This window comes from Colossoma macropomum, unplaced genomic scaffold (genome assembly GCF_904425465.1).
Source record: "Colossoma macropomum unplaced genomic scaffold, Colossoma_macropomum, whole genome shotgun sequence".
NCBI classification, from domain to species: domain Eukaryota; kingdom Metazoa; phylum Chordata; class Actinopteri; order Characiformes; family Serrasalmidae; genus Colossoma; species Colossoma macropomum.
The window spans coordinates 14,162,227-14,177,707 of NW_023494786.1; the positions used below are offsets into that span (position 1 = coordinate 14,162,227).

Sequence of the window (15,481 nt, forward strand, 5' to 3'; positions counted from 1 at the left end):
GATACATATCAAGAAAATCTCTTCAAGTACTGTAATGTTCTTTTTTTGCCATATTGCCCACCCTTAGCCTGAGACCTTATAGCAGTGCTCTGTGTGTGCAGGTGTTCTTCAGGGCAGGTGTTCTGGCCAAGCTGGAGGAGCAGAGGGACATGCAGACAAGGCGCAACATCACTCTCTTCCAGGCCGCCTGCAGAGGATACCTCGCCCGGCAGGCGTTTAAGAAAAGAAAGGTGAGTCCCTGTGGATTCCTCTGTTCTTAACTATTACTGTATCCCATTACGTCGTAATTTATAATGCAGTAATTGCATGCTTTTTTCAGCTGTGTAGTTTGGACAAAAAATCTTAGTGCCTGAAAAAAAAAAAACTTGATGCAGAGTGACTGCATTATGTGTCCAGCGGTAGCTCTTGAAATGAAGAGTCTTCCATGGTTAGTGCACCTCCATCTGCTGTGGAATTTGTACATCAGAAGTACATCAGAATTTCATCAGAGTGCCCCATGATAAATCCCACCGGCTGTGCCCTCAGCTGGCAGATAGCATTCAATCTGCACGTCTCTGGGGACAGCCGTCGCCCCCTCAGCACTCCATCACGGCCCTATCGATCCTCCGCCACCCGCCACCTGCCTGCCCTTTCTCTCTCTGTCCATTCATCTCTTCTTTCCACTAACCCTCTCTCCTCCTCAGGGCTTTACCCCCTCTATGTTTCAGGGCACGGTGTCCTGCCCTGCATTCATTCATTTTTCTCTCACTCTATATCTCTCTTTCTCTCTCTCTCTTTCTCACATTACTTTCTCTCGCATACTCAAGTGTAGACCTTCTGCCTATTTTTTTTTTTTAAGTCTCTTACACTCTTACACGGTGCGTTTACAGTTGTAGTTTGGTTCTTGTGGTCCAATTCAATGGGTAATTCAATGAAGTGTATTTGGTTCAATGGGCAATTCAGTGAAGTGTATTTGGTGAAATTAAATAGGACAATGTCCAACACACTTTCTGAATCACACTGCACTCTGGTCTAAGATCGTGTTTATATTTGTCCTGTTTTATCTGTATTCTAGAGCGAAATGCCACAAAAGGACATGCTTTCCCATGACAAAAAGTGAAGTAAAGTCACTAGGAAGTGACACAACTTTGTGTCTCTTACTGCTTTTATAAAACGTTCAAAAAAGTCAAAATATAAAATATGATTGATGTGTGCGGTGATATGTGTATAGCAAATATTTTGTAATGTGTGGCATATTCCCCAGCCTGATTTTAAAACCAAAACTATCCATTCTATAATTACTCATTCAGAGGTGATGAAGAGATGCACATCAAAACAGCATCAGAAATTCGTCTATTGCAGATACTAAAAGTCTGTAGAGATAATACAATAGTTCAATATGTGTTTGGTTTGTTCAGACGCCTTTGGTTCGTTTTGCGTTCATATTTCAAACAAACCATACCAGGTGCGTTCATTTGGAAGCAGACCGAGACTGGCTTCCTCAGGGGGTCTCAGTCTGCTTATTTGATGTGCTTTAGGGTTTACATCACAGCATTCCTTCATTGGGTTCATTTTAATTTAACCAAACCTGCCAAGTGTGAACATGCCCTTACAGTTTCACTCAGACTTTGAGGCTCAGTTCAGAGTAGGTTGGAGTACACACTCAATCCTGGTATGGTTAATCAGACACAGGGCTGTTTCTGACCACCTGTGTACCTCTCAGTCTGAAGGAGTGAGAGAGTACAGTAGTTTCTTTTTGGGCTGGGTGCTGCAGTGTTAACCCTGAAATGTGCTCTCAGACCTGCATGCTACTCTCGGCTGCTCTGGAGTCTCTGCAGTACTTTTTTAAGGAAAACTTTGTTTTACTGCACTCCTGTGGCTCTGGTAGAGGTCAAGGCCACGCAGAACTTGTTTGGCTTTGAGCTTTTTAGGTCAGTGCGGCACTTTCTACAGAGCTTACTCATAGCTGTTGCATGTGCTGGGATTTTGTGTGGCGAAGCCCAGTCTGCATGCTTTAACTTGGTTGTTTATCTGGCAGAGTGTTTTTGCTGATTTTATTTGTAGGTGAGCAGCTTTCCAGCTGTGTCTGTAAAAGGGTCACAGAATGTCCCTTCTCTCTCTCAGTTTTTGTTCTGAAGTGTCTCAGCTGTTTCTGTTTACATTCAGACCAGGTTGTGACATTTATTGGAGAACAGAGATGCACTGTTATTGCCCTTTTGCTGTCATTGTACCCACAAAACTCTGTGATAAATTGCCACTTGGTGAGACCACTGTTGCCCAAAGGAATATGTCCTCCCATAAAGGATTTTTTTCCCTCAGGACAGGAAGTCGAGCTGAGCCGAGGATGCTGGCGCCTTTTTCACGAATCTGTTATTGCAATGTATTGCCAATCAGAAGCATGTATAGGCCCCGTTATATCAAACTGACTGCCGCCTGTCATTGAGCATTTGTGGCTGACTGTTGCCCGTAATTTTTTGTTGTGTTCTGCACTGTTGGCTCTCCCCAGCCCTTGACAGTGCCCGTTCAGCTGATTGAGCATGTTGAGTTGGTTTCAGAGACCAGCCATTTCATGTTTTGGCCCCTTCAATTTAGGGGCTGTTGCCTGAGTGGCCACTCCCTTAGATATATGTGTGTTTTTTGTGCTAATTCCCATGCAACACTGGACCACCAATTCACAAATATCCACTTATTAAAAATAAAACAACTACTTTTGACCCTCGCACGGAGGAACTAGACCCTGATTGGACACAGAATTTTTGCATCAGCTAATGTAAATGTCACCACTGATAGCTAACATGACACAAAGTGACAACTTCTTTCTAGAATGTTCTTAGCGGTCTGCCATGAGAGTAGTAACGTTCAGAAGCACGGCTGCAGCTTTGTGGCATTATGCAGTGGTCTGCAGCGATTCTAATAACAGCCCTGCAGGGCTAATTGATCAAAGCCTAAAGAGGATAGAGTTGGGTTAGTGGAATAGAATGATGATGATATATCTTTTATCTGGCTGTCTTTATCGCAAAAAACGAGGATCCTTTAATGTCATTACATGGTTTGACTGATATAATGGAAAAAAATGAACATGAGGGACTCAAAAAAAACAACTGTTTTTGGTACTGCAGCATGCTTGTTAATTGTAAATACAGTGTCTATGTGATAAATGTTAAATTTAAATATTCAAAATTTTGGCCTAATGATTTTCTAGCTTATGGCTCAAGTGGCAGAGTAACTAGTAGTCCTGCGTCTTATTGATTATAGATACAGACTACTGCCAGCTTCTAGTGTAAAGTTATTTCCTTCCATACAGTTGCAGAACGTACATGCTGGACATCAGCTGTTGTTCTTATGGTGTGGTTAAGTGCAACTTTTCACAGATGGCAGTGAGGGAGGGTGATAGCCAGTTGGCTTTGCTTGGCACTAGTTCTAAGGCTTTGGCTAGTTCATTGTCCTTGTGTGTCAGGGCCTTAAGAGTGCAGTTGGAGTGGATTTGTAGTTTTCTGCTTATGAAACGCTTGTGTGTTTCTGTTGGTAACGGTGGCTTGGGGAGGTGGATTTGAGCACTGGCACCGTGAGAAGTGCTGCTGGCACAAGTTAGCCTGCTTTATTTCTTTAATTAGCTCTATAAGAGACTGGCTGGTGGAAGCAGGCTGACTTCATCTCAGAAACAACAACTGCCACAAAAACAAACCCTGTTTATTTCTTCCTCTGTCAGATCGAAAGCTCTGGGGGGGTCACTGCGCCTTGAAGTCTGGAAGCCTCAATTGAGGCTGCTGACTTGGAGGTGCCTTTTCAAAAGGCTTCATCTCGGAACATAGTCTGTATCTCTTTGAACCCTGCAGGCCTGTTCCTCCTCCTCCTGTCTCTTTGACGGTCATCGCGAACGGCTCTGCGCCACGTTGGGAATTCCACCGAGCGGCTGATCTCGTGTCTAATTAAATCGTTGCCTAAAGACATGGGTGTTTGCTCCAAGAACGAGCAGGTGTGTTTGTGGCATATGTGTCGGTAAGGCATGTCCAAATGAGCGCCACCTGCTGCTCTGTATTAGAATTCAAGCTAGCACACCTGGCTGGAGATAGAGTCACCTGTAGGAAAGAGAAGAACACATCTTGTTGGCACTCCCCCTTACTGTGGATGCCACACAGAACTGTCTGGCAGGCCTTGGCTGCTTTCAGACGGCGCTGCCTCCAGACGGCCGTTTTAATTAGGAAGCTTTCCCCGATTCACCTTCTTCCCTTCCCATCTGTGTGCATGGCTGTGGCTAGCATTTGTTGTGGGCAGAGCGTAGCAAATGAGCTCCATTGCATATGCTGGTCAGGGCTGTTAGAGAGAGGACAGACACGATTTTGCGGCGCGTTAAGGCTCTCTCAGTGTGACAGATTACCCGCAAGCCACCACCGGCTTGCTCAAAACCAGGCCTGCCGATGGTGTGAATTTTGCCAATCTAATTGGGTTTCCAGATAATCTGTTCTTATTGAAGATACACGTGTTCCAGCAGCTAGAAAATCTTATAAAGGTTTAAATTAGCTGCCAACCAGTATTGATGTGTGATTTAATTACCCGCGAGGACTTTGGGCCTTTCTTAAGCACCCAGCGGTGAGGAGACTGATCTCTTTGGTGAGGCTCCAGAACCGCTCCACTGTTTGATTTTTCTGGTGACCTCATTTAGCAGCAAGCATTTTAAGATATTAAACACCTCATTGATCTGGCTTGCAAGTCACCAATCACTCATGTTTAACAGGCTGAATTCTCCAAAAGGGGAACTAATAGCATTTGAGTAAATTTTGTGTGCATCGTTGAACGGGAAGAAACTGACATCAACCCACACCAGCAGGATCTCACAAATGCTTGTTTGTTTACAGTAAGAAATTGCATGTATATGAAGTTAAAGGCACAAAATGCATCCTGTCATTACAGTACAACAGCAGTTGTTACAGATATATCAGAGTTCTCATAGGTCATGGAAATGACCACAGCCATTGGAAACCCTAGTTGCAATGGAAAAGTGATGCTTCGCTTCAATGAGTGTTCATGTTAACTTTTTCTTCCTACCTGCAGTAATAGCTGCATTTTGGCCTATAAATCCGACTGGTTTGGTCAAGATTGCTTTGCGTCCAGGGTATGAGAGCTTTTGATGGTGCAACAGTCTCGTCTCTGGAGCTGAATGGGGGGCATTCAGAGGCGTTTTCAGTCTGTCCTGGACTGCCACACACAGGGCTGCTATTGTCTAGCCAGGCCTGCCCTGTACTCCCATGCTGGACTAAGGTGCTGCCCCCTGTACAGCTCATGGGCCTCTTCTTTTCACTGCTGTGGGCAGGGAACCCCACATCATTACATTACTACAGTGGACTGTTCCTCTGTGTGGTGTTAGCAGTGTTTTGGAATGCTCTGTTTTTTGGTCTCACCCATGTGTTGTCATTTTCCAGATCCAGGACCTGGCTATCCGCTGCATCCAAAAGAACATCAAGAAGAACCGGGGTGTGAAGGGCTGGCCCTGGTGGAAGCTCTTCACCACTGTGCGGCCGCTGATTGAGGTGCAGCTCACAGAGGAGCAGATCCGTGGAAAAGACGTAAGTCACCACTTCTCCCTCTCTCTTTCACTCTCTCATTTTCTCCTTCCCAGTCTGTGTCTTTTTCTCCAGACTCTGTGCTTTAGTTAAACGGTGCTTTTGGTGCAGATGCTGATAAATCCATGAGACGATATTGGTTGAAATCATCAGTCAGTCATGTTTTCTCTGTTTCTCTGTATCTCATGCACCGTCTCTGAGACAACAGTCTCTAACAGTTTTTCTCCCCCTCTGCCTCTACCAATCTCTGTCCTGGGATCTCTCTCTCTCTCTCTCTCTCTCTCTCTCTCTCTCTCTCTCTCTCTCTCGCTCTCGCTCTCTCTCGCTCTCTTTCACCATCCTCATTGAAGCTGCCAATCCTCCCCCAGCCACTTCAAATGCTTCTAAATCGGTGTGTCATGTCCAGGTTTTGGCTTTTGGCAGTGGCAGAGCTGGAGGTAAAGCCCATCTGGAAGGTTCTAATGCCCGTCTCAGTTTCTCTTCCCGACCTGGTCCCTCCTGAATTCCAGCTGCAGCTTCCAGCAGTTCCGTTCAGTCTCACCCAAAGCGCTCGTCCTTTTGATTCATCCCTCTGAGGCTTGGCTCAATCTGACTGTTTGTAGAGAGTTAGTGTGTGGCAGGGTTGTGGGTGAATACATTATCTGTGTAGTTTCAGCCTGCTGGCTCTATAGGGAAGCGCAGGCGGCGCAGAGGCGTTGGTTAGATCAAATGCAGCTCCGCTTCCAATGGGAAACTGCATTAGCAAGTCACAGCGAGTGTGTGTGTGCATGTGTGTGAGAATGTATGTGTGTATATGCACAGCACGTCGACCAGCCTGCTGAGTGTTGTGAGTCTGTGCAGTGAGGCGTGTTCCTCAGAGAGAGAGACGGTGCTGACTCTGGCTCTAAGCAGTCTGCCTTTAAAAACAAACAACACCGCTATCTCCTTTAGCCAAACAGCCTGCAGAGCTGGAGCTGATTGCCTCTGCCCCCCGTCTGCTTCACAGCCAGCCCAGGTAACTGTGGTAGAGGGGTATAGAGAAGAGAGGAGAGGAGTTTCTCCAAAAAAGATATTGAGGATGAGATGAAGCTACCTGTCTGACCTTCTGCCTGCCTGGCCTTTCTCTTAATCCTTGCAAATCTCACATAATACTGGCAATAACCAAAACATGATATTAATTCTTTCTCACTCGTAGCTTATTGAATGTATAATTTACTTAAGAAATATCTTATTGTTTACTTATAGAAAAGGCTGATAACAGTCAATCAGACTGGTCAATTAATCAAATAGCAGTCTATATATTAACTGATATAACTAACTGATTAGTCTTATTTTTCTTGTTGTTAATCACTTCTCTTCATAGAAAGATTTTTTTTTATTCTTGTGCGGTAACCAACTAAAGATTAGGTTTATATGATATGATGTATGATATTCTAACATATTGCAGCGTTTGATATGTGTTCTGTTGTTTTGTCAGAGAAATCGCTTGTTGCGCAGACGGAACCTTAAATAAAGGTGGCACTGTAACACGCGTGATAAGCAGAAGACATAATGGCTGGATTAGTCGATTAATCAAATAGCAGTCTGTAGATTAATTGTTTATTGAAATAGTTGTTAGTTAAAGTCCTGCAATAGACACCATCTATTGCGTGTTTATGAAGAGAAGATTTTGTTTTGATTTGAATTTAAAGAAAATGTACCTTTTTTGCACAGTCTACTTTTGTGTAAATTAAATTTACATTGTCATATTTTTGCCATTGTTTAACGTGAAAACAAAAGGAAAAAACAGATTCCATTTTTTTTAAACAGAATGTATGTCAAATATAAATGTAACCAAATTATGTAATTATGTTATATTGAAACAGTATAGCACAACAGTGATAACTGTAGACAATCAAGGGTTAAACGGTCTCATATCAGTTGGCTGTCTGATGTTATCCTCTGGCAGTACCCCGCTGTCTAGGATTGTCCTTCCTGCGGTGGCTTTGGCAGTGTATCTCTCTGTTGGAGCGACTGTCTGTCCTGAATTTGATTGCTATCAGTCTGACGGTGTGCTGACTGTGAGCTGTCTGCCTGACTTCGTGTTTTCTCTCTGTCTGACTCTTCTCAGGAGGAGATTCAGCAGCTGAAGCAGAAGCTGGAGAAAGTGGAGAAGGAGAGAAATGAGCTGCGACTCAACACCGACCGTTTAGAGAGCAGGGTGAGGCTCACACACGCTGCTTTTCCTTTGGATCAACACTATTCCAAGACCAAATAATAATGTTTTTCATTGAGTTACTTTTAGAAAGTCTCAGTAGTGCATCAAACAACAGACACGCAGACACCAGCAGTCTCACTGACTCAGCCCCGTGACATGGCCATAAAATTCCAGCAGCTTTGTGTCACATATATAAACCATGATTTCAAGATGCACTGTTACATTTGTGTTAGAGATGAACTGTTTCACTGCTGGTCATCTGTAGGCCGGTAGAGTGAGGTCATGTAAGAACCACCAGTGGTATGATAATAAGCTCCTGCGTTTAGATCACAGAGCTGTCGTCAGAGCTCACTGATGAACGGAACACGGGCGAGTCTGCCTCTCAGCTGCTGGAGTCCGAGACCTCAGAGAGACTACGACTGGAGAAAGACATGAAGGACCTTCAGGTACTAGCACAAGTATATATATATATGTAACTGCTAGGGATGCACAATAATATCAGAATCATATTGATATCGGCATTGCTTAAAAAGTATTGTCATCGGACGCATATTTAGTTTTGGCCATTATTTGTATTGCATTTGTAACCTTATAGAAATAAAAGTTAGATTTTGTTGTAGTGCTAATCAAGATAGATGCAGTCACAATTTCTACATTTATAGATGTATTATTTATGTATTGGCATCAACAAATATGTACATGAAAAATATTGGATATCGGCATCACAGTTCCCATATCAGTGTAGCCCTAGTAACTGCCAATATGTGGTAATATTTAGGGTCTATGCTGACTGTAACTTTGGTCTCAGTAATCAAAAAGAAATGGTTTTGACCTTTCAGTTTTAAAAATGAAACGTTCAACTTTTCTAAAAAGCACTTCACGAGCATATTGTTGGTCTTAGCATACATTATCGTTCCAAAGGTTAGAATCACTGGTTTTAGTAATACAGAACCAAATTTGTTGCAAGTACTTATGGGGGTGGGCAATATGCATGTCATGGACCTTCCACACACAGACAGAATGCGCTAGTAGTGCTACATTTAAATTTAAAATGAATTTTTTTACATTAAATATTGCATTAAAAAACATGCACACTAAACATACACCTAAGTTTAATAAAAATAAAATCAAAACTACCAAGACTAATTGAAAAATCTTAAATGAATAAAGCAAATAAATAAAAGCTAAAATAAGTAATAGAGATAAAATAGCAAAACAATACGTAAAAACAACAAATCAATGAGTTTCCTGCTGCACAGCTAGAGGACCAACCAGCTTTTTCATACGGACTGCAGTAATAAGTGTCGTAAGGGTCTCAGTAATGAATCTCAGAGCAGAGTGGTAGATTGAGGCAACTGGCGGACACATGTCTATAGCTTACATCACTGTAGTCTAGGATGGATAACAAGGTTGTCTCCATGATTGTTTTCCTAGTATGCATTGCAGAAAAAAAGCTTGCATGAAAGCTTGCAGAAAACGCAGATTCTACATGCTGATACATTTCACTGTGACCAGCGTAGACCTGCACACACCATAAGTCCCCTGGCTGCAGATTTAACGAGTTTAAGGGGTCATTCCCAAATTCTCTGAATGGATCGCCAGCAAGACGCTCAGTTCCATAGGGTTAAAAAGATCATTTGTGGAAATGTCATGTCTGGGTGTATTTTCTTGACAATGGCTGCTGTTGGTGTGCGTATATTTGTGTGTTTTCATCTGCCTGTGATGTTCAGAGCTGCTGTTGTCTGTGAGCAGATGGTTAGATTATTTCCCAGCAGAGCTAAGAGATGTGTATGTGTCTCAGGCCAAGTATGACTCCATGAAGAAGCAGATGGAGTCTATGGAGATGGAAGTGATGGAGTCTCGGCTCATACGTGCCTCCGAGCTGAACGGGGAGATGGAAGATGATGACACAGGTGAGTGACATCACTTCCTGCTCAAATACATGCACACATACACACCGCACATACACAAAACACGCATCATAGTTCTGTAGCACAGACGTGTTCCCGAGCCTGACACTGGAAAAGACAGAATGAGATATTAGTGCGGAACGCCATATGATGACTGAGTATGCTGCTGATACCGTTCCTCATATGGGCTGTATTTGTCCCTCTGCTGGAGGGATTTTGGTGGGCTTGGTGGGCCCTTGCTCACTGGGCCTGCAGATTGTCTGCTTTAGAGCGCTGCTTCAGGTACGCTGTCTGTCCTTGGCATGCCACCTCCAGACAAATGAGAAAATAATCTTCAGGATCAGGTGCAGCTTCTAGCCGGCCGCCATTAGGCTATTTCTATGGAAATGCTGAGGAGAACAACACACATCTCTCTGTCAGTCAGTGTCGCTTGCTCTCTTTCTCTCTCTCTCTCCCTTTTTCTCTCTGCACCTGCAAACTCTTTTTTTTCTCCTCTCTCTCTCTCTCTCTCTCTCTCTCTCTCTACACCTTTTTCTTCTTTCTATTTTTCTGTCCTCTCTCTCTCTCTTTTTTTCTGTTCTTTCTGTCTCTCTCTCTGATTGCTCATCTCCCTCTCCCTCCTTTCTCTTTCTCACTGTCTTCTATCCTCTAACTCTGTCTTCTTTCTCTCTCACTTCTTGCTTAGTCACTCTTTCTCTCTCATTTCTTTCACTCTCTCTGTTCTGTCTTCTCTGTCTCTTCTTTTTTTCTTCTTTCTCCTTTTCTTTATCCTCTCTCTTTTTCCCCCCTTTCTCTGTTTTTCCAGATGGTGCCATGCCATTAGGACAGTATTGGCTATAAAAAGTGCCTGACCACATTCAGCGGCATAATTTAGTGGCCAGTTCAGAGTAGAAAAAGACTGATATTCCTGTTCGTGTGCAGTGTGCCTGGGCGTGCAGTGCTGTTTTCCTGTTTCCCCCTAAACGGCATGTGATTGATTTCCGAAACCTTCAAGCTAAGCCACGTTGGTCTTAATTTATCCTGCTCGCCTGCAGTTCCACTCTCTCTAGTATTGATTAGCTGGACTTGGCTGCACTCTTCATGGTACTCTTAAACCTGTTAAGACTCCTGTGGGATCCTCACAGTGCATCATGTATTCCAGATTAATCTAAAATGTCATGGATTAAGGTTTAATCTGAGGTGTCATGGATGTTCATTCTGTGAAAAACAAGTTTTGACATAGAACATGGAGGGATTGTTATTGATATTTTGTTATACACTATTTGAATGGGTTCAGCTTGACATTGCATTGAATAAAGTAACGTATTGAGTGATGTTAGAGAGTGATGTGAACACAGAAGTGTGTAGAGTAGCCTAAGTCCATACTCCAGTAAAAGTACTGTAACCGTAAAAGTACTGTTTGATGAAATAATGAGTCAAGTACAAGTAAAAATATCTTTCCAAAAACAACTTTAGTAGAAGTTCAAAAGTATATATGTAAAAAGTATATATATAAAAAAGTAAGTATATATATATATATAAAAAGTATATTCTTTTCCTCAGCTGTGTACTTGAGTAGAAGTAAAAGTGACCGCCACGAGCTGCGCTCTCATGGGAGCTTGGAGGATGTAGCCATGCAAATTGGCTCACTGGATGTGTCACACTCCCAGTTAAAATTTACACTTATTTTACACTTGTTAGTGCTGTTACTGATGTTGTGTTGGACTAGTTGAGTTTATTAGTGTAATTGTGTCTGAAGAGAGTGGGCTGTAGTGTAACTAGTGGTTAGATATGTCTATCCTTGTGTGTTGTGTCTTCTTGCGTTATCCCTTGTTTTGTGTTGTTGTAGCACTGGGCTGGGCATTTTATTGCCTTTGTTGAAGTTCCTGTTAAGAAATAAAAAATTTCCTGCATGTACAGTGTTGTCTACATCATCTTCTGTGCAGACGCTACAGTATTATCATTTGAAAATGTTTGGAAAAGTACAAATCCATTACAATTAAAAAAGTTACTACGCACCTCTGTGTGACTATATATGTGAGTGTGTGTATTGATATTTGCATGTTTATAATATGTTTTGTGCTGATATAGGTGGAGAGTGGAGGCTGAAGTATGAGCGAGCAGTTAGAGAGATTGAGTTCACCAAGAAGAGACTACAGCAAGAGTTTGATGACAAACTGGAAGTGGAGCAGCAGAGCAAGAGGCAGTTGGAAAGACGGGTAAGACTGATCTTCTCATATATACAAATATACACAAACCTGAGATGTTCTGATACAGTCTGAAATAATCAGCTGTAACAGGACTGATTTGATTCAGATCCTTCATTGAGGCTATTTTACCAATTTATGCTATACTGTCATAGAAGTCACATAAATTGTCCAAAACTTAGAAGGGTGAAGCATGTCAAGCACTTAAATATTAGCAGTGCCAGTGTTTTGACTGCATGTCAACGCTTGCTTAAACTAGCCACACATAAAATTGAAGTGTGCAGCTATTACACAATGGTATTAACATGTTCAAACCTGAGAAAATACAAAAAAGTAAAATCTGAGATTATATGAAGACATTATATAATGGTTGTTTCACAGAATACATCAGTTCAGAATGTCACACTATGAACGTTTTACTAAATTTAAGGTACTTGAACTGAACATTTTGACGCTTTTTTATCTACAAAATCAGATTGGACTTGACAGAACCTTAATGGCTCTGATATTCAATGTTAATGACTTTGATCAGAATCGGAGCAAAAAAACTTAAGTACATCCCTAAAGACGGAATTATACTTGTGCATCTGCGTATCAGCGAACATGTGGATGTCTTGCGCAGACGTTCACATAAGTGTCTGCCAACTTGAACATGACACAAATGTGTGCAGTAGGGGGCAGTGTGTAAAGAACACAAAGAGGAAAGTAAATTTTGCCGTAGCTGGACTTACACTGCTTAAAGTTTTTGCCTGATTTTAACCTTGATTTGCCCCTTCCGACAAATTTTCACAATCTGAAGCGATTTATCCAGAGCACCAGGTAACCACCAGGTAAGTAATTGACAGCGCAAATGATCTGGTGTCGTGAGAGGAGAAACGAGTCGATCTTTAGCCTTCCATTCGAGCTACAAAGTGATTGGAAGCCTTCAGACATGTTCAACTTTGCTACTCAAAAGGTTCATGAGTCGTGTAGCGTGAGATGTATTTGAACGAATGATTCAGGCAGTGATTTGAACAAGTGATTCAACAGCCAATGAGAGAGCAAGAAGAGAGCAAAAAGGTAAAGAGGCATGCATGCATTCTTCCATGTGAGCAGCGGACAGCAGACAGAGGAGCTGCTTGCTGAATGCAAGCAAACTGTCACTCTCTGCCAGGTTGTCGTAAAGTATTTCTCCAGCTCTGACTGTGATATCTGCAATTCTCAACCACATAGCCACCCCCAGTTTGCGTTTTGTCTACACTTCTTTTAAGTGCATAAAAGCACAAGCAGATCTGGTCCAGTTTAGCTGCTTTTTAGTGATGAGATTTTGAGTGGTTTTTTGTAGCCAAAACTCACTGCCCTATTTCATTTGGGTGTAGTGCTGGTTGGGGTCAAGTATTAGTATTTTTTTCTCACCCCAATCAGTATTTGCTTGACACAAAGCGCCTCAGATATGCACAGTGCATAGCTGAGATGGAAGTGTGCTCGTAGCGTCTGAATGAAATGACACCACAACCACTTTAAATGCACACAGTCACATACATTTACGTACAGCTTCAAAATACTACAGCTTATATTGCTGTCTGGCATAAGAGCAATAGACAGGCAGATCATGCTCAGAGTTTATGATGGATCATTCAGTATGACATGCATGCCCAGTCTGCTACAGGCTTCTATTACTCTTTACCCCAGCTGACACGAGACAGCAGGCCTGCGGACTCCGACTCAGCAGTTTACACACAAGTGCAGTTGCACACGATTATACTTACACCGGGCCACATAAAGAATGCATGCAGAGGCTGCTTGGGTTTGCCCTCAGTCAAACCGACAGGAGGATGGCTGGAGAGGCTGGCTCTGAGCAAGCTCTGAACAGTGTGTGTGTTTGTGTGTGTGTGTGTGTTAGCTGACGGACCTGCAGGCAGACAATGACGAGATGCAGAGGGTGGCGCAGCAGCTGAAGAAAAAGTGCCAGAGACTGACAGCCGAGCTGCAGGACACCAAGCTGCACCTGGAGGGCCAGCAGAGCCGCAATCATGAGCTGGAGAAGAAGCAGAGGAAGTAAGCATCGCATCTCCACAAAACCATATGTACTTCATGTGCAGGTGTCCATGTGCAGGCTTTTCGTGATTGAAAATGTGTGGATGTATTCAGCAAATTACAGTATATTGACAGGCATCATCATATATTAAAGGTAGATATTTTGAACATTTAGTTTTAGCAGGACATTTGGTTTTATCAGTTCTGAGAGGTGGATGGTGGTTATCATATTTTCTTGTTGATGGTAGAGCTGACTTCCAACCAGTGCCAAAAACAACCAAAAACACAGTTACAATGATTAGTTGACATTGTGCACAGGTATATGAGTACTCTGTTAATCATTCCAGATTTGAAACTAATTTTAATATTCAGGTATCCATAAGAGTTGATGAACAGGTATCCGGTTAACCACAGGGTGAAGGAAAAAATATACTTTAGCTAAAAAGACCAAACCTTACTCTTTTAAGGTTATAGCTCTGATAGGGGGGAAAAAAACAAAATACCAAATAAAACACTTAGTAGCACTAAATTTAGTAGCACACAGAAGAATACATTTGAGAAACATTTTATTATTTTATTATTTAAGAAAAATGAGTATATGTGGCAAAATTACAGCTAACTGGTATATGACTGGATGCTGATAAGGGCTCATCAGCCTGCACAAGGTCTTGGAAGATGTGCGAAGATGTTCGTTTGTCAGAAAAATATATTTCCACTGTTGTTGGTACTAGCTCAAGTAGTTAAAGCACTTAGCAGTAAAGCCATGCTACATCTGCCCTCTCGTCCTTGCCCCCCATCATGTACCTAACAGCGGTTGTGATGTTGCTGTACCTTTTAAAAGTGCAGTGTGTACAATTTAGTGGCATCTAGTGGTGAGGTAGCAGATTGCAACCAACGGAACACCCCTGCCTCACCCCTCCCCTTCCAAGCATGTAGTAGAACCTACTGTTGCTGTCAGGTTTTCTGACGTTGCCTGTCCTGATTTCGTCTCTGTTTTTCATGTTTCTGCTTCACATTCCCTTGCTTTTTCTTGTGCTAAATAATAAGTATTATTTTCCATGTGTCAACATTTCTTTTGTTTGTCCATTCTGGGCTATTGTAGAAACATGGCAGCGCAACATGCCGGCCTCTGTTGGAACAAGACCCGCTCCCTCTGTAGATATGTAGGGGTCATTTAAGCTAAAGAAAACACACAATTCATAGTTACAGGTAATTATACACTAATACAAACATGGTTTTGTATACTACATTCCATTTCTGCTAATAGATCCCACTAAATCTTAAACACTGCTCCTTGAGGGCCACCTTAGGTATAATCAGTGAAAAGACACGGTGAGAGAGTACGAGGTGAATATGATTGCCTGTAAACATGTTGAGGAGTCTCTTGGTAAAGCATCTAAACTACAGTTCAAATTCACTGCTTTATAGTTAGGAAACACACCAAAGGTGTAATATTCATGCTTACTCACAAATATGATCAAAACCGTAACATACTGCAGTCTTGTTAAATCATAAAATTGGTGTTTCACTGAATTATTAGTCTCTATATCTTCATGTGATGAACCCAAATAGTGATTTCAGTATTTGAATACTGGCACCTTTAACTTTTACCCAAGTACTTTATAATTTGTGTGCATTTCTGGTATTTATTAC

At 42.2% G+C, this 15,481-nt stretch overlaps 1 protein-coding gene across 11 annotated transcripts in view; it reads left to right on the plus strand.

Moving 5' to 3' along the window:
* The window catches only part of myo18ab (myosin XVIIIAb), a 141,676-nt gene that overhangs the window by 94,856 nt on the left and 31,339 nt on the right, over nt 1–15,481 (plus strand). For all 11 annotated transcript variants that reach the window (XM_036561521.1, XM_036561477.1, XM_036561485.1 and 8 more), the window contains 7 exons: nt 102–230; nt 5,400–5,543; nt 7,630–7,719; nt 8,043–8,162; nt 9,518–9,629; nt 11,697–11,824; nt 13,695–13,849. In XM_036561521.1, the coding sequence (XP_036417414.1) occupies nt 102–230; nt 5,400–5,543; nt 7,630–7,719; nt 8,043–8,162; nt 9,518–9,629; nt 11,697–11,824; nt 13,695–13,849 (878 nt within the window). The remainder of the gene's footprint in view (nt 1–101; nt 231–5,399; nt 5,544–7,629; nt 7,720–8,042; nt 8,163–9,517; nt 9,630–11,696; nt 11,825–13,694; nt 13,850–15,481) is intronic.